Genomic DNA, 19,023 nt, shown 5'->3' on the forward strand with positions numbered 1-19,023 from the left:
TCTGATTATGCTTCTTGTGCTTAAGTGGAGAACTTTGTTCTGCCAAACAAGCTGATGTATTTACTCTTTCATAAACTCTTGTGATCATATGCTTTCAGGAGCCTATCACTAGCAGTGGTTCTCTGCTAAAGCTACTGGATATGAGCTGTCTTTAAGAAGCAAGCAAACAAAAATTTTGGATTGTGAATATATAATCACAGTTTTGAACATTTTCATTTGTTCTTGACAAACAGGGCAGTGCAACTCTTTTTCTGTGTGTCTTAAAAGTGAAGGGACCTGTAACTATTTTTTTTGGTAAGAACAGTGAAGCAGGGATCTGAAAGCATGAATACAATTGTAGCATAATTCAAAAACTTTTATCTCTACAGTGCGACTCAATTACATTCAAAAGCTGTTTTAGGAAGTTCTTTGCCACTAAACTACCTGATTTGCTTGGGAGAGAATAATATGAACTTTGCAGTTTTGTCATCACAGCATTCAGTCTGTCATCATTCTGAGTTTTTTCAGCTATTTTAGAGAGATGCTACAAAACAGTTACATCAGTATTTTACAGCAACAAGCTCTTCTAAATATTTTCTAGTGGAATTAGAGAAGTAAATCTAACACTCAGACTTTGAAAGTATACTATAGTTAGCCACCTCCCCAGTGTGTGCTACCCACAAATAATTAAAAGAATGTGTTCAGTGCTCTTTTCTAAAAAGCTTTTGACTACATTGCAGCACAGGGGGAAAAACTGTTTGTAGTTTCTTCTGACATTGAAAATTAAGCTGTACTGTTGATATTCTGTTTAAGGATATTCTTTACGATGTGGCTGTCCTTTTATAGTTGTGCTGTTATTCTTCCTCCTTTTTAGCTAACTTTGGCCAAATATGAAAAACTGGGACGTAATAAAATTCTGATGGTTAATGGAAGTCAATAGCTAGGGGAAAGCAGAGTCAAGTTAATGTTTGGATTTACTCAGAAAGCACTGAAGGCTTCACTTGTGGGAATATGGAACAACCACATTAGTAGAAAACAGTATTTTTACCTTCTCTTGTTGCCTAGCATATTAGTCAGCAATTTAAGTTGTTGCGTGGAGGGTGCAAAAGGGTGATGTTGACCCAAGGAGTGGAGTTACAAAGAACATTTGGTATATAGTTAGGAAGAGGATTTTATGAAAGTAACATTTCTCAGTAGATAGGCTTTGCTTTTGTGTTTGGGGTGTAGGTCTCACTGGTCTGGCCTGACACGATGAGAAGAACTTTAAGAAATCAAAAGACACGTGGGAGAGACTTGATTCATCACCATGTCTGTACGCAGGAAGAGGAGAATAACGTACATAAAGAATACTAGAGGGGAAAATGATGGACAGCATAGAGAAGGAAAGCATTCCACTTGATGAGAGGAGTAATTGGATAAGTAATTGGTGAAAAGGCTGTGCTCAGTAAAACAGCCAGAAACCTGGGTGTGGCATTTATGAAAGAACTGAGATATTTGCACAGTAATGCAAGGAGTGTAGCCAGCAAAACAGAGGGGAACAAGAACTACTGGTGTAGGATGCAAAAGCTCTATTCTACCTGTAACAAACAATTGGTGATACAGTGTTGTGACCTGAAATGGGTGTTGAAAGGCATGTGTTATTCAGAACTGTCAAGAATAAGGACAGATGGTGTGCTGGTGTGCATGTGAATGGCGTGCTGGAGTATAAAAAAAGAATAGTGTGAATGAAAGTAAATTGGAGGCCAGAATACGTTTGGAAGAGCATGGTTTTATGCTGAGGAAAGCAATACATATGTGACCAGTCACAGGAGAGACTAAGTCCTAGGGCATTGATTGGGGAGCTAATGTTACTAATAATAGTAGTACATAGTCGTAGTGATAACTTTCTTCTTTGGCCACTGAATTAACAAGAAATGATGCAGCTTTAAATTTAGAAAATACCTTTAGATTTAGATGAGCAATTGTGAGATGATTCAGCTAAATTTAAATACTTTTTAATTAAGGTTCTTAATTTTAATAAAGGCAGGCTGAACATTAAAAGAACTAGTTAGTGAAGCCACATGGACTTGTGAAACTTTGAGAATTAAAATATCTTTAAATTAAAAGGTATGAAATCTCTCTGAAGTATGAAAAGAAAGCTTGCAAGAAAGGGCTCTGAATCTGGTTGGGAAGCTTGTTACTTTTCAGCCTTTGAGCTACTAATGGCACACTCCAACATGAGCAACTCGGAAAACATCAATGGCAGTGAATTAGGGTTTTACGGTGGTGAGGAAGGTGTGTTTCAATGACTACTTAGTCATGTTGGTATTTTCAAAGGTTTAATACAAAGCCACTGTAAGTTATTTGGCAATGTTGGTTTAGTTCACCTTTTTTAGGCCTGATTTCATTCCTGTTAGTAAAAAAGCTGCTATTAAAATAAGAGGATCACTAATTAATAAATTAGTTTGGTAATTGTGTGTTTGAAGTACAAGAAACACTCCAAATCCTAAGACATTTTTGTTAGAATAATTTCTTCTGGCATTTTTTTTCAGAACACAATTAGGTAAGACATGAATTCATTGACAATCCAAGTAAGTGGATGAAATACCTGTTTTTGCTAGACCATATATTTCTCTGAAGATAGTTATCATAGCTGTTTTTATTCTTACTGTTGCTTTTCAGAATCACCTTTTTCCTTTAAAATATGGAATTCCTTTCAGTCCCAAACTTGTGATGTGTAAAGTGCTATTCCCCTTGCCCTTCCCACTAGGCACGCAAATGTTAGTGGAATCTGCAGCAGTGATTACCCTCAATTCATCTCTCTGGTAGAGTAGAACTGTTGGCTGCTTGGTCTTGTGAGCATACTAAAAATTGCTGGGAGGGTTTATGTAGCATGTGTCTGCAACTCTCTTCCACTTAAGCAGTGGAGACTCATGAAATTTCCATATCAACAGTAATCGATCCTAAAAATAGTTTATCTGAAAGTGGTGTATTCTGTGAAGTGGTAGAAACAGACATTAATATCTTAAACAGGGACTTTTTACAAATATGAATTTATTATTTCTGCTCATTTCCTCTTAGGTTTCTATGCAAGTAATCAAAGTATAACACAACTTTATAAAAGTTTTGTATTTAAACCTGTAAGAAGGAAGGCTCTGCAGTTTGCTTTTTACTGCTCATAGACTTTCCTGCTTTGCTTCTACCAGAATATCAGATCAGCTTCTCCAAATATCCTACCTTTTTTGCAGGTTAAAACTCGTTTTCAGCAGTATGAGTGGAGCAGGGTATAGTATAGCTCTGGTTGCGTTTTATTCTTATGCTACAGGCTTGATGTTTGGTTTTGTTACGTATGAATGCATGTCTTAAATTCGAGTGCCTTTCATAAATCCTATCCATACCAGTTTTTCAGCTCGCAATTATATTAGTGATCATTCTGTTTTCTTCCTTCATTTAAAAAAAAAAAAAAAAAAAAAAATTCTTCCCAGGAAGAAGTGATCAGATTGTGCTGTCAGCTGTCCTTGGACTTCTCCCAGCATCTGAATTTGAAAACCTTCATCTTGCCCTGTAGCGCGCACCCTTGCCTAATGCCACATTCTTCTTTTAGAAGGTATTTCTCAGTGCTATTTTCTAGACCTGCTTGGTCAGAAACAAGAACACTGGAAAGTTTCAGCGAGCTGAATTATTAGGGTTGTGTGGTGGTTTGTTTTTTTTTTTTTCCCCTGAGCTTGAGGCCACAATCAGTGACAGTCCTGTGGCAGCAGTTGCAAGCGGTGGCTAGCAGTAGTATGAGCAGCCCTGCAGTTCTGTGGCAGGCAGTATGATTTTTAAAAGTTTTTATGTTGAGATTGGGAGCCTAATTTCATACAGAAACAATCTTCCTACGAAGCTAAGTGTAAATGCTGATCTTGAGCAGTGTCATCTTGTATGCTGTTATTAAGGACTTCCCAGATTCTGTATCCAGAAGAAATGTGCAGACTCGGAGGTGACTTGCTGCAGCACATACACACTATGTCATCTTTGAGCCTGCAAAGTCTCCTTTGCGGAGCCCCTGAAGGTATGGCCTGGAACTGAGAAAGCAGCAGCTGTGGCACACAGTTTTGCAGTGATCATAAACAGCTTTGTGTGTTGTTTTGCCAAGGATACTGTGTTTGGTTGAAGTGACTGTTGACGTTTGTGCACTCTTTAGTACATCTTTTTTAAAGCTAGATAATAATGGTAAAAACCTCTGATCATTTTCACACCTTTTCTGAGCCCTTGCTGAACTCCTATGCATCCTTTTTACCCTGCTTTGTGGTGTTTAAATTATAAGCTCTTTACTGTCAGTCCGTTACTTTGCATAGTGCTCAGCACAGCAGGATGCTGTTCTTGGTTGGCATCTATTTCCTAGCATAATACAATTGATAATGCAAAGTGTGGAGCTGCTTGATCTGAGAAGAATCACTCCTCTCTGGGGACTTCTGAATGGTATTTCCAAATACTTAGGCACAAAACTGGATTTAGTCCTGAAGTTCTCTCTCCTCTCAAATTACTAGATGGAATTAAAAGCTTTCCAAGCTTTTAGTAGTTAATATGCTGGACAGAAAATTTGAAGCTTAGGTGACAAGGCAGCTTTTTATGTAAATTTTGAGAATCTGTGTGGTTAAACAGGAGCAGCTCAAATTTTGAAACAAGTAAGATACGACAAGACCTGGTTGCTTCACAGTTTTATTTTGACATAAGTACCTCCATCCTTGTGAAGGGTTTGGCTTGAGTGACTTGTCATCTGTGACACAGTAACTCCGGAAACTAGTTCAACTCCTTAAAATCCACCCCTTTATGAGTCCTGACCCTACAAGGACCTCTTTATATTACAGTCATTTTTTGGTGCAAAGCAGACCTTGGCATGCGTGGCAGATTGCAGTTTCTCTTCTAGCTTCTCTCAACACAGTTTTCCATTTGGCGTCATGTTTGCTGCCCCATGCAGTGCTGCTCGGCACGTGTGTGTTCTAGCCTATTCCTGTCTCAGCTGGTGCCAGCTCTCACTTTAGTGTGGTGGCAGCTCCTCGGCTCATGTTCCATTTGCACTACTTGGCTTTTTGCTTCCTTTTACGTGGTCTGAATGATGGAGGCACTGAAAAAGGAGCTGTCGGCTCTGCTTGTGTACTTGGCTTCTCTTAACAAGATACCATGTGCAAAGAAAGTGTTGCTGAGATCCTGTGGATAAATGCTGCAGAGTAATCTCCATGGATGTACACGGAAGAGTCTAGACGGCGTAACTGAATTCCTTCCACTCTCTATGAATAATGGGCAAGGTCATATTTCTTTCAGACTTAAACTTGGGTGCATTTGTCCCCTTTGTTTTTTCCACATCTCCACTGGGAACAGCAAAACTTGTACACACAGCACAAAGCTTTTTCTGTGAGTTATCAGGGCTGCATCTTGCAGACTGCAGTGACAGTGCTCGTTCAACTAAAAGGTAGTTAGAAATGTAAGCGAAATTTCTTCCTCTTCCAATTTCTTAATTTTTGTTAATTGTTGAATAATTGGGGGTTTTTTGTTCTGAAAAATTCAGATCTGAAAAATTTACCAATATAAAGTGTAGTAGGAGCCATCCAGCATGGCAAACTTCCATTCTAAATTGGTAGCTTGAAGTTTTAAACAACTGAAAATAGTCACAGAATCAGCAGTGTTGGGCAACTTTTTTGATGTATAGCACTATACTTAGACTGTAATCATGCTAGAAAGAATTAGATAGCAACTGTAAGTTAGAAGGAGCTGGTTGAATACTAATCATGCCTTGATTCATTTGGAAACGGATTGGAGGATGCTTGTGTCCACCATGCTGTAGTATTTGAGGAGAGAAAAAGAATTGTGCCCCATGAGTTTTTTCTTGAACTATTTTTCCCCTTTTCCCCACCAACTAACAGGCAAACTACATTTCTGGTATAATTGTACAAAGTCAAAGGAAACAGAACTATCTGTCTTGGCTAGTAAAAATACTACTGTTATTGCTTGTGGTTGTCGTATCCAGAAGAGTAAATGTTTTGGAAAATAGCTGATCTTCCAAAATGTGATAGCTTTCAGAATACTAAGTATGCACATAAGCAATAAAAATGATGGCTTTTCCTCTCTGAAACACTCAAATGTGGTTAGGTTGTGATCTTCTGACTTAGGTTGTTATCGTAAAGCTTAGTCCGTGGCCCAATTAATTTATTTTTAAAAGATAAAAATATTTTTATAAAGGAAGCAGGAACAGCAAAGTACATAGAAAATTCATCTGCAGAGTATTGAAAAAGTACAATAGAAAACCAGTCCAATTACACCTTTGCCACCAGAGTCCGCAACAGCTTTTCATGGCAGTCAAGTGACTTGGAGACTTGTTAGCATCTCTTTCTTTATTGCCCTAGAAAAAGCTTGTCATCATTACTTTTCTCAGAGAACGAAAATTCAGGTCAAATAGAAGCAATTTAATATTTGAAGAGCACCAGTTTATTAAGCAGCTGACAGTGTTGGGCTTGAAGGAGAAGTGACTTGTGGTGGCTGCTTGCTGCCTCTTCAGTCCTGCCTGGTTTCAGCGGCGAGTCTGCTGACACGGGCAGGAAGGAACGAGTGTCCTGCTTCCTGGGTGAGGACTGCTTCAGCTCACTTTGTGTGGGAACCGTGTGGCTATTTTTCAAAGCATCTGGCATAAACTCTGTCAATTTAAGATGTTAGCCCTAGTAACCCTTTCTTAACCTCGCGTGTTAAAACCTGTGAACTTCTGGTTTATTCCCCGGGGAGGTAAATTGTTAAGTCCTTGTGGGCGTTCTGTTTAGCCGTGGAGGGCCAGCCATATGGTGTTGCATCTGCTCTCACTTCTGAAAGGGAACTAATTTTTTGTGCGTTTGGTTCTTACTGGTTCTTTGGGTTTAGTTGTTACCATTTAATCCTATGGGAAAATAGGGCTTCCGATGCTGAGCTCGGTTCATCTTTGATAAAGCGTTTGACATTAGTTAGCATTATTTTTAAAGTCTTACTATAATTAAAGATTTGCTTTTTTAGTGTCTCAGTATCACTCTGAAAATTGTAGTGTAAATACTGCTACTGAACCATTAGGATTAACAACAGTAAAATTCTAAAACTAGAAGTAGATTGGCCTTAAAGTAATAAAAAATAATCACTGATCTTCACTGTCAAATTATCTTACCATTTTGTGTCCTTTGAAATGTACACTAACTGAATTTCTTGGCAGTAACTTCTTGCCTGTGATAAATAAGGTATTCTAATATTGAACAGTAGAATTACTACTTTATTCCTGTAAGGCCATGTGAGTGTATTGTGCACAGCCATTTCTTAATGGGTGATCTCTATAGACATGTAATTCCTAGGATAATGTGATAATTAAATATCCCTTGCTTATCCCATTAACCCAGGGCAAACTCAGTCTGTTACAGGCAGATGAATGCAAAGCTATTCTGCTCTTCCTGGGCTCCAGCTAGTGATATTTTTCTTTTGCTCATCAGTGCTAACATTTTGTTCCAAGGAGTGCGTTGTTTGATGGTGGGTCTTCTGAAGGTCTTTCCTCCCTGGTAATACATCAAACGGTCTCCAGCTCTGGGTTTAAATTATCATGAAATTGCTGTGGACCTCTTGCTTTTTAAAGATAGTCTGAAAGGAGAAAGTTTTATTGACATAGTTTTGAATATATTTCAGACAGATGTAGTTAAACCTGTTGAAGACAACTATGTAGCTCCTCTTCATTTGGGACCGTGACTGGTTTATTTGGTTTAGCTGGGCTAAATACAGCTAATCAGCTTTAAAGGAAAATAAGCTGATTTTTTTATGTAGAAATGAATGCCTGCATAGCTCTTTGCTGGTTAAAGTTCATTACCTTTAATAACATCTAGTAGTATTAAATAACATACTAGTAGATATTTCCAATGCTTACATCCTTGTGCTCTTCATTTTTCTCTTTCTAAGGTTAATCCTTTGTTTCCAGATTAATCTTTCTCGGTGCTTCTTTCAGTCTTTCTCAAACATTTGTCCCCACCACTGTGCCAGCCTTCCTACTTACAATCTTACTAGTTTTTTCTGGCTATGGCTCATCCTGCAGCGTCTCCACCCAAACTGTGCACTCCTTATTTACTCCTGGTAGGCATGTGGAGACCCACAGCCCCTTTTCTGGAATAAAATTTTGCACTGTGTTCTTCTAAGTTAGTGAGTCCAGTTGTCATGTACGCATGTTAGAAACCCTGACGCTGAGATGAGGGTGTGTATGTTTTTTGTTTCAGAAATAATGAACTAACATTTGTTTTAGAAGCTTGCAAGTGAATGAAAAACCTTGTTCTTCTGGCTGAAGATGGGTTTCCTTTCCTGGTTTTAATTTTGTCCTAGATTTCAGAGAATGTGTTGGGGAAATGTATTAGAGAAGTTATCTTGTATCCTTGAACACACAACTGAGAAACGAAACAGCTGGAGAGTGGGTAGTTCGTAAACAGGAGCAGACAAAATGCACTGGGGATGATGCATTTGCTGCAACAACTGGAATGATGGGCGTTGGGGCCTGTGTACAACTGCAGGCTGTTGAGAATCTGCCAAAATACTTCGCTTACTCTGCAAGACTCATGTAATGGCTTGTTGGTTCTTTTCAATTGTAGGTATTAGGTACCTTGTAAAACAGCCAAGCTGTTGTTGCAGGGATCTACCATCTTTGTTTACTTGACTGTGTTACTTATCATGCCTCTTGAATGAAAACCCAGAAAAAGTTTAGTAAAATGAAATCTGCTTTTGCTTGCATCTTTCACCAGTACTTACTATTCCTTCTGGTCCCCAGGCTTGACAGGGGACCAGCGAACTTACCATGGGAAGGAGAATGTGGATTCCAGGCACAATCGAGGGAGAGGAGGAGAGACAACCCGCTTTCACACTGTCAATGTGGCACAGCCTGTCCGATTTAGCAGTAAGTTGCAGACTGGGAAATCTGGGCTATCCATCTGATAATTAATTTAGCAATTTAGACTAATTTTTCTTTTAAGGAGAAATTAATAGGTTTTTCTCTTGCATGGCTTTTGGACCAGATTTTATTCATGTGGAGTGCTTTTTAAGGTTTTGTACATTTATATATGTTTATATATAGTTTATATAACAGGCCAACACATGCAAAAGAATCCTACTTCTCTAGTAATGCTATTTTTGTGAAACCAGTGTTGCAATTTTCTGTTTTAATTCATTGCAATTACAGAAAGCTAGGCCCATGGTTTAAGTGATGGTTTCAGCCTGCAGCAGGGGTGATAGTCTAGCTCGTGTCTCTTGATGTGAGCTTGCATGGAGGATTCTTCCCCTGGGAAGTGGGGGAAAACCAAAATTGATTGCTCTTGATTGAAGTAATTTTGAAAATGATCTTAAAGATTTTGCACTATTAGTTAATTAAGTGCATCTCTGATGTTGTGAGTTTTGTACCCTTTTTAATAGGAAAATTAAATTTAGGGAGTGGGGAACTTAAGGAAATTCTTCACTCTGAAGAAAAAGTCTGTCGAGGAAGCATATAGCACTTGAGTGGGTTTCACCATGTTACTCCTATGAATCATTCAGGAATCTTCAAAACTATCACTTCAATGTCCTCCTACCCTGTCACCTACAGCGCTGCTAGTGGCACTGTTGGCATCCTGGTCCGAGCCTTATCTGAAGTGTTACAAATGTCCTGCAAGTGTCCTTCCTGCTGATCATAGCTTGTAGTAACTGCTGCCTCTGAATCTCTTCAGGCTCAAAACATCTAAATCTCCCCTGCCTTCTCCCTCTTGTCTTGGTTCCCTCTTTGCTCCAGGGATCATGCAGTGATTTGGGAATGTGAGCCTTGGAGGGAGGGATGGGACAGGTTAGGAGGAGCACATGGGGGGAAGACAGTATGGCATTAATTGGGAACGATTGCTTTGGACTACGCTGATCTTCTGGAAAAGACAAGCAATTAGCAAAAGTAAAAATTCACCTCTTTGTTAATTTTTTTTTCATTTTATTTTTTGACAACAATGCTTATTAAAATAGGTATTTGGTTTGTCATGGATTCTGGTAGCTAAATTATGTTAGTAAAATTTATAGAGGACAATAAAGCAATTCAGAAATTGATACAGCAATATCTAATATGCTCTGCAGTCTGATTGATACTATATTCTGTCCCATCTTAGTGATGTGAACAGTAGATCTTTAAAGATCCTGTATAAATGGAGGATAAGGAAGATATGTAATTAAAATGCTTCAAATCCAGGTTTGTATATCATAGTTTGATGACAAAGATCACTGTTTCTGAAGGGAATAGAGAGGCTTGAGAACAGGAACTGTGAATGCATGCAATGAACATAAAACAGTTTGTGAATTTAAAGTTCCTTTCTTAGGTGTTGTGCAAATTAATACTGCAAATGCAGGTGCTAAAATCATGTTTCATGTCTGGTTTAAATTTCATATGCCTGTCTCTGTGACTTTCTCTATTAGTTACCTATCACCCCCAAGAATGCCAGTCAAAAGCCCATGGGCCTGTTTCATCCAGAAATGCCTCAAGGCTTTTGTTGCATATTCCCTCAACTGAGTTAGTTGAGAGAAAGCCGAGACATCACCTTCTTACTTCCTAAAGATCCACTTTGCAGGGATGTTTTTCCAAAGCAAACAACAGTTGCCCCAGAACCCCCATTGTCTTTTGTGATTGACTATGGGAGCAGGATTATGTGAATACTACTGAGGCTGTTTGTAAAAGTAGGTTGAAAACCTCACAGCAAGTTGGATGTGTTGCTAACTACCTAATAGAAAGATAGAATCGTTAAATTGGCCACCTTTGGTTTTTTTCTTCCTGCTTCTTGCTGCTTGTTTTGACTTGGATTGATCGAACTGATTGGATTTATAAAGATGTGAAGGGAAAATATCTTCCACAGTAGATCATCAGCCTTAAAGACTCTAAAGGCTGTTACAGTGCAATAAAACATTGCTGGGAGTTGCATCTTTTAAAATAACATTTAAATAAATTTTCCTTTATAAAAAGCTGCAGTAAAGTAAGTGCTCTGTGATCTGTAATGCGTGCATCTCCTAGTCAGGTGAAGTACACACAGTATGCTGTGTGTACACATCCAAGTGATTATGCATTTCATTGTCATAAACTGATAAGGATGCATTATCTTGAAGATCCTAATTTGGGGGGAATGGTTTCCCTTCTATTCTTCATGTTTCCTAGGAAAGTGCCCAACAGGGTGGCACCACTATGAGGGCACAGCCAGCTGTTATAGAGTGTATTTAAATGGGGAGAACTACTGGGACGCCGTGCAGACATGTCAGCGGGTGAATGGATCCCTCGCCACCTTCACTGCAGACCAGGAGCTAAGGTTTATCCTGGCACAGGAGTGGGACTTGGAAGAAAAAACATTTGTAAGGAAGGACCAGCGTAGGTGAGTAGGAAGGAAAGGACAAAGATCTCCTATTACATGAGAATGGTTTCTGTGTGACACAAATGCTGGTAGTTCAGTTTGTTTAGAAAATCTAATGGTAAAATTGACTTCTGGTTAATAACCCAGAATGAGTATGCTGGTTGACTGGCAGTGATCATCTGTATTTTATGTTTTGATTAACATTAACAGTCTACAATTCAACAGAGTCTTTTTATCTTCAGGCTGTCCCAGCATGCACTAGTATTGTTGAACTGCAACAGGGAAGATGGAACTTACAATGACTTACTGCTCTACTACCTTATATACAAATAATTCTTTAAATTTTTCAACAGAATTTTTGTTTCCGTTAAGTACCAGTAGCTCTAACAAAGACTGCAAGTTTGAGATAAGAATGAAGTAAAAACCCATTTTGAGTTGGAAGAACTATGTTCTGTTGGCTTTAGATATTTCATTCTGTTAGTTCACAACAAACATAATTCCTTTTTTTTTTGCCTGTGGGTTTTTTGTCATTCTCATGGGCTGCCACGACATCACCAGGAGTGGTTCGGTAATGGTGTGTGTTGGTCTCTGGAGAGTTAGAAGATTTGATCTGGAACAGTCTGACATAAGTTGTATGTGTTTATAAAAGTGTTTGACTTCTAGATGCTTTTGTGTGGTTTTGGGGTTTGAGGTACTGAAGTGCTGCCATAACAACAGAATAAGGTGCTTAGTATGAGGAGAAATAAAAGACACGGTGAGTTATCATTTGTAAACGTAGACAACTATCAAGTATTTCCCTCTGTTCTCAACTGTAGTGTCTCTCTCTACATTGCCCATGTATGGGCTGAAATGTTAAGGAACAAATCAGAATGTTTTGAAAGTTAGCTTTTAAGTATAAAGACATTGGAAGATTCCATGTAATTTATTTTGTTAGTATGCTTTTGGGTCTGTGTCTTGAAAAATCTAACTTTTTTTTTGTAGGTTCTGGGTTGGATATCAGTATGTGATCACCAATCGAAATCACTCTCTAGAAGGTCACTGGGAAGTAGCTTATAAAGGTAGGCCTCAAATTATTAGTTAAATGGCCTATGGAAACTGTCTTAAAGCATAAATACTATTTGCAAGAACAACTAACTTTTCAGTGGTAGTGTTGAAATCAAGTAGGGGAACTGCTTTGCTTTACAGCATCAAAACAGAAGAGTTTAATAGTCGATACATGTCTTATTTTCAACCAAGAAGTTTCATAGCTTTTTACATTGGTGTCTTGTGGAAAGAACACATTTTTCAGTTTACTTGAGCTTTCCCTTGATTAAGCTGAGAAAAAGGAAACTACTCTCTTGTTTCTCGTTCTTCATGGTGAATGTCTACGTGAACTGCTGATTCCTGGTTCTAGTATTTGCACAGACAAGCGTAAGATATTTGGGGGTTTTAGCTTTTTAAAAATCGGTAGATTTTTATATACTTAAATATGTTGAATTTTGCAGAATTACCTAGATTTTTTTTCATTTTAACCACGACAAAATTTGCCTAATCCCAGAAATAAATCCCAGTTTATATGAAAAACTGAACATTAATTGGATAGGCATCTTTGGCTGAACTTTTTCAATTACAAAATAAGCAGCTCCCTCTGCTGAAAATGCAAAGTTATGTTTCTATACCTTTTATTTTTAACTAATTCAGTTGAGGGATTAGTTAATCTTAAAGTTATTATATGAACTCTTATGTGTAGAATTGAATGTCTAAATGCTGTACTAGTTTACGTAATGCAAAAATTTAAAACAAAGGGATTTTTTTAGGCATGAGCACTGTGAATTCCAGTGTAGCATTTGAAAACTAATCTGAATAGCTTTCTTCTCTTACACAATTTTCAATAATGGAAAATCTGCAAGGAAAACTGCCCATTAGGTACAGGTACATAATTACGAACAAAACAGTTGGATCTTGGAAAATACTTCCTTTGACACATGAGAAGTAGTAGAACTCTGCATAGCTTTCTAATGGCAGCACTTGTTTACTGCCATGCACAAAATTACTGATTTCTTCTGTCATTTAAGTGAACAGAGTTGATGGAATATTTAGAGGAAACTGCCCTCTTGTGGGGGCAGGAACACTTTCATTATTTCCTTAAAGCAAAGCACCTAAAGATGTCTTTGGGCAGCAGGGGATAGGGAGGGAGGAGAGTCCAGCTTTTTCTCATAATATGGATTTCTGGTCTGGACAAAACTGTTTATATAGGTAGGTTTCTTTTGTGAAGCCCAAGATAAAAACCAAAACATTCTCCTTAAAAGGACCTTTCTTTGCTCTTTGGAAAGTTTACTGCACTGCCATCTGCTGACAGTGTTTACAACCAACAAGGCATAAATTATAGAGAAATCATGATACCCGTTTTTATCCTAAGTTTTATTTAATTTGATGCATTATATAGATTTAAGCCTTCTCAATGCCATATATTACTTTGTTTGCAAGCTTTCTATTTAGTAAAGGAATACCTATATGAAGTAAAGGACGTAGTGTTCAGTAGCTTCTGAAAAACTACTTAAGCTTCATTGACTTGTAGTGAGGCAGACTCTGAATTCCTAGTTTCTATTTGAAAAGTGATTTAGGGTCCTATAGCTTGGAAATTTTAATCTGTTCTTGGGAGATGTGGAAGGTAAGCTCTCAAAAAATGATAGCAGAACCTAGTTGCATTTAAAAAAATTAAACAAAAAAAGATCATGCCTGTTTGAAAGGACCATTATGTGAGAAGACTGCGTAACATGCTAACTGCAAGAGCTGTTAAAACAATGTTTAAACACACAGATTTGGAAAGTAGGCTTCAGAAAACATGTAAATAGGCTAATTTTCACAATTGTTGTGTCTTGGTCTTCCATTATTTTCTGCAACTTTGCATACCAGCAGATTTAACAGTGAAGCGAGACACTGGTCAGAAACAACATTTTAAAAGTTATAAAATGCCCTCAACACCTCTTGTACTGTTTGGAACCCATCACAGTACAGTCTCTTAACAATTACGTGAGTTGGAAGGACCAGGTAGTCTGTGCCACCGCGACAGCAGCAGAAGCGGCGTTGCAGCCTGGTTTTCTGCGTAGCACTGCTGTGCACTCTGAGTGAGACCTGGGGGAGCAGCTCTGCAGTGCGCTGCACAGGATGGATGTACGCACATCTCTGGAAGCACTAGTAGGTGCTTGGAGTGTCAGGCACAAGATTGGTGTGGGTTCTTGCTCCACTAGTAGCATGTGTGGCCAAACGCAGGGTTGTTTGAAGGGGTGCCTAACTACTCACAGGCAAACCCATGGGACTCTTGAAAGCAGCACTTGTAGAGATATCAGAGCATCACTCCTACTGGTGCAGAATGACAAAATTACCCAGTACTTTGAAAACAGCAGCCTCTTCTCTCTGTGAGTCACCCCTTCCCTCCCCGCTGTTTGCCTTCCCCCGGGGAAATGTTGCTAATGGCAGCTAAAGCAAGAGGACAATAGCCTTGCAGCAGTGTTGGTGTGCATGAAATAAGTGACATTACAGAGCCTTTCTAAAGCTTTGCATACCTGCAGGCTGCTTATACCAATGCATCTTGTTCTAGGCTCTTCAGAGGTATTTTTACCCCCTGACCCTATCTTTGGTACGGCTATGTCTGAAAATGAAAACGTTCTTTGTGCCCAGCTTCAGTGTTTCCATTTTCCTACCCTTCGGCACCATGGTTTACACAGCTGGTATGCTGAAAACTGCTATGAGAAATCTTCATTCCTCTGCAAAAGGAGTAAGTTCGGTTTAGTTCAGTGTTAACTGTGTTGCGTGTGTTAAAATGCATATAACAAATATGGGGAAATTGGTTAGTTATTTCTACCTTTTGCCCAGTTAATTAAAAAAAAATAGGGGGTGGATGTGAAATTTCTGCTTAGTTTAAATACATAAGAGCATCATAATGTGTGGTTGCCAGCCACAGTACAGATTTTCACTAAAAATGATTGTTAAGCAGCTATATGAGCCCCAAAATAAAGTATACTTGGGAGAAAAAAAAAAGGTTAAAAGTGTGCCTTATTAGTAAATATCACTCTTAAATTATTAACTTCACATGAAAACGAGGAAACATTTCTGGTTTGAGTATAGCAAATTCTATTAAATTATTTCCAGCCATTTATTAGAACTGGGGGGAGGGGGAAGGCAAGTGGAGCTACTGACTTAAAGTGAAAAAAATGCCTTTCATTCTGTGTCTTGCATTTCTTTACTCCAAAAGGCTTTATACCAACAGAGGTATTGGCAGTATTTTCAGGTAATATTTAAGATACCTGATATAATGGTGCCTCTTTGCAAGAATGAGAAAAGTTGTTGAACTTTTACTGTAGTTCTTGAAGATTTTCTAGTTAGCTTTTTCTTTAAAGCAAGAAAGAGACTTACAGAATGGCAACGGAGGGAAAACTCAGCCCTCCTTTGCCTGCTTTTGTGCCTGAAATTTGAAAATTAGGAAGACAGGATGTTGCCTTGTCTACCTTGAGATCCAGCTTTTCTTAAGTAGCAGGAGAGAGGGAGGGAGCTGCAGCAGGCATGACAGTGAGGCTTAAACTTCTCAGACCACTTGCTTTCCTGTGTCTTGGAGGGGATGCCTGAAAGTGTGTCAATTCCATTAAATACTTAAAACTCACTTTGTCAATTTTGAGCAGTAAATCATCCCTGTGTGCCTCCAGACTATCCATTATCTTCCCCACTCCTTGGAGATCCCTTTTCAAAATTGCTTTAATGTGAAGGCATGGCTTTTAACTGGTGGTCTGCTTATGTTTACAAATCACTTAATGTACCAGAATAAACTGGACTCCTGTCTGGCAGGCTCACAGACACTTGGGTATTGATGCATGTTTCTGTTCTAGGCCAAACTTGCGTTGATATCAAAGACAACATTGTCGATGAAGGCTACTATTTCACTCCAAAAGGGAATGATCCATGCTTGAGCTGCACATGTCACAACGGTGAACCTGAAATGTGCGTGGCTGCTTTGTGTGAACGGCCCCAGGGGTGTCAGCAGTATCGCAAAGACCCAAAGGAGTGCTGCAAATTTACATGTTTAGACCCAGGTAAGAGTTGACTGCTACAGTTTTGTCAAGAAAAGGAGTTCAGTTCTCAATTTGATTATCTTTCAACTTGGTTTGAAATGATACATCCTTTCAATGCCTCGACATTGCTGGGTACAACCCCCCTGTGGGGAAAGATCTCAAATCACGGGAAATGAAACACTTCAGGCTGTGGCTACAGATAATTAGTCATCCTTGATGCTACTTCTAGGAGAAGCAGTAGTTTATTTTCTGTATGGAGTTTGACACTACTGTGGATTTTTAGTAGAGTGTCTTGCATGGTTCCTTTGTCATGTTTAATGGTCATGAAAAACTTTTCTCTTGAGCATTGATTAAGCATCTTTTTCTGGACATGAGCATTTATGTGTGTGGAAGCTTGCATGCAGGGATCATGTGGGAAGCAAAATTTAGAAATTTATAGAGATTTTCAATAATAATCAGGATGTGCAACTTTGTTTATTGGATTTGGCATCCCAGTGCAGCTTCTTGTTTAGATCACGAAAGTGTTCAGTTGACTCAGACTGAACTGTTTTGTCAGTCACCATTTGGGGATGTAGATGGTGGTGGGGGATTATTTTTCTATAAAGAGACTTGTGAAACAAAATGTATCTTACTTAGAATTTAGTGTGAGAGTCATCAAATACTGGAGCAGATTGCTTGTGGAGTCCCCATCTGTGGGGATACTCAGTGTCTGATTGGACTCTGTCCTGGGCAACCTGTTCGAGCTGACACTGCTTGAGCAGGAGTTGGACTAGATCTCAGGATGTCCCTTCCAACCTCAACCATTTTGTGATACTGTTATTTCCTGGTATTTTAAAAGGACCTAATCTTACCTGAATGCACTAAGAAACTATTGCTCTGAACTCCTATGGAAAACATGGAAGGTCAACTCTTCCCATCAGAGGCTTCTATTTCAGTCTGTTACAAAAAAGGGGTGCTTATTGGCTTTCAGATTTGCAGTCTTATTTGTCTTAACTACAGAAGTTAATTGTTAAAGGCCACTGGCTCCTCCTTGCTGTCATTCACATTCATCCTGAGGGTTAAGCTTAACAGATGTTTGTAGGTAGTGTTGCAGGTTGGTCGGTGAAAGAATGGGGAAGAAGCAGGAGTCTTCCTCCCACTCTTATCAACAGAGTTAAGACTTTGTCTTCACCTTTTTAACTGCAGGAACAGTGTCAGCAAAGCATCACCCAGCAGCTGGGATAAGATGACCTGGGATAACCTCATGCTGTGTTCTTTAATCCTTGCTTATTGCTGTGGGTCTTAACTATTTCATGAATACTGATTTGAAGAGTGTATTTTATCACATCCCTTCTGATCCTTAAGCTCTTCTTTCTGTACTGATGCTAAATAAAACTGTTTCATTATACTCTTGCCTGAAGTGTTCTGGTTTTTTAGTAACTTAGCTTTTAAGAGAAGAATCATCAAGCAATTGTCAAACTTTCAGCTAGTGATAAACACTGAAATTTTTAAATGAAACATTTCAATTTTCCTTCTGGGTGTTTATAAATGACTATTTGACAAAATTAATTAATTACTTTCTTTAATCAGCATGTATTTATCTTTGCCCAATTCTTACATATATCTTCCTAAGCTCTGTTGTAAAGGAAAGAAAACAGCTTACTAATCAACAGTAAGTAAATTAATCACCCAAGGAGACACCGGGGGGGGCAATAAATCCTGCTGTTGGTTTGGCAGGTAATCAGTCCTCGCAGTGTGAGTGGGTGAGCAACAATTACAAGTGGATAAGGAACATTACTCAAGGACTTGGTAGTAGGGGAATTTTTCAGTGGTAGCAGTAAGCTGAGCATTCACAGCTATATTATCTTGAAAGATGTTTCTCCTCATTTAGTTGAAGATAAATAGCAGAGGAAAATCTTTCATGTACTAATGTGGAAACTGAGGCAGTCTGTCTGTTGCTGCTCCGTGGATGTGATAGAAGATAATTTTTCTGTGTGGCTCTTGTTTAGACAGACCTGCAACTCTTATTTGTGAAAAGGAAGTAAAAGAAATAAAACATTTCGAAAGAGCTGATGGTGCAGAAGCTTCTCTAGTGACTCAGCTGGTACAGTTGTAGTGTGTATTACTACTGTCTTGAGTGTAAAACAGCCTTTCTGAAATAATCTATTTGTATTTATGTGGGTTTGAAATCTCTGTGATGCTTGCCTTGTTCTGTATAAGCAGGGTCTTTTTTTTTTTTTTTTTTTTTTTAATCTCGGACTTTACTTGACAATAGTTTATCCAGCCACACTGGTTGAACATTAGGAGCTCTCACAGGCTGAGAGCAGTGTGATAGAGGCCCAAGACGCCTCTGAAGTTCCAAGAATTGCAGTTTTAGCTGGCCTAAAGAGAATACGTGGAAGTCAGGCTTTCTGCCTAAAAAACTTGCGTCATGCTTGCCTGTGTGCATATTTTACTTAAGTCACTTTAAGGCAGTTACTAGCATTAATTTATGATGTTCATGAAGTCAGCATTGCCATAAAATGGAGGAACAGTGGCAGGTCTGCGGTGTTCAGGAGGGTGTGTTGGTTGGTAGGTGTGTGACTGCATCAGCTTAAGCTCTGACAGTAAGAGTTGCTGAAAGATTTGACAGCACAGAGGCTTTTGTACTGCGCAGCCAGATTTGAGAGGGTGTAATG

At 38.8% G+C, this 19,023-nt stretch overlaps 1 protein-coding gene across 8 annotated transcripts in view; it reads left to right on the plus strand.

Moving 5' to 3' along the window:
* The window catches only part of DGCR2 (DiGeorge syndrome critical region gene 2), a 48,653-nt gene that overhangs the window by 21,675 nt on the left and 7,955 nt on the right, over positions 1-19,023 (plus strand). For 4 of the 8 annotated variants that reach the window (XM_075770031.1, XM_075770033.1, XM_075770034.1 and 1 more), the window contains 5 exons: positions 8,750-8,875; positions 11,123-11,342; positions 12,303-12,379; positions 14,902-15,078; positions 16,184-16,387. In XM_075770031.1, the coding sequence (XP_075626146.1) occupies positions 8,750-8,875; positions 11,123-11,342; positions 12,303-12,379; positions 14,902-15,078; positions 16,184-16,387 (804 nt within the window). The remainder of the gene's footprint in view (positions 1-8,749; positions 8,876-11,122; positions 11,343-12,302; positions 12,380-14,901; positions 15,079-16,183; positions 16,388-19,023) is intronic. The other 4 variants (XM_075770032.1, XM_075770035.1, XM_075770036.1 and 1 more) reach the window with 1 other exon arrangement.

This window comes from Balearica regulorum, chromosome 17 (genome assembly GCF_011004875.1).
Source record: "Balearica regulorum gibbericeps isolate bBalReg1 chromosome 17, bBalReg1.pri, whole genome shotgun sequence".
NCBI lineage: Eukaryota > Metazoa > Chordata > Aves > Gruiformes > Gruidae > Balearica > Balearica regulorum.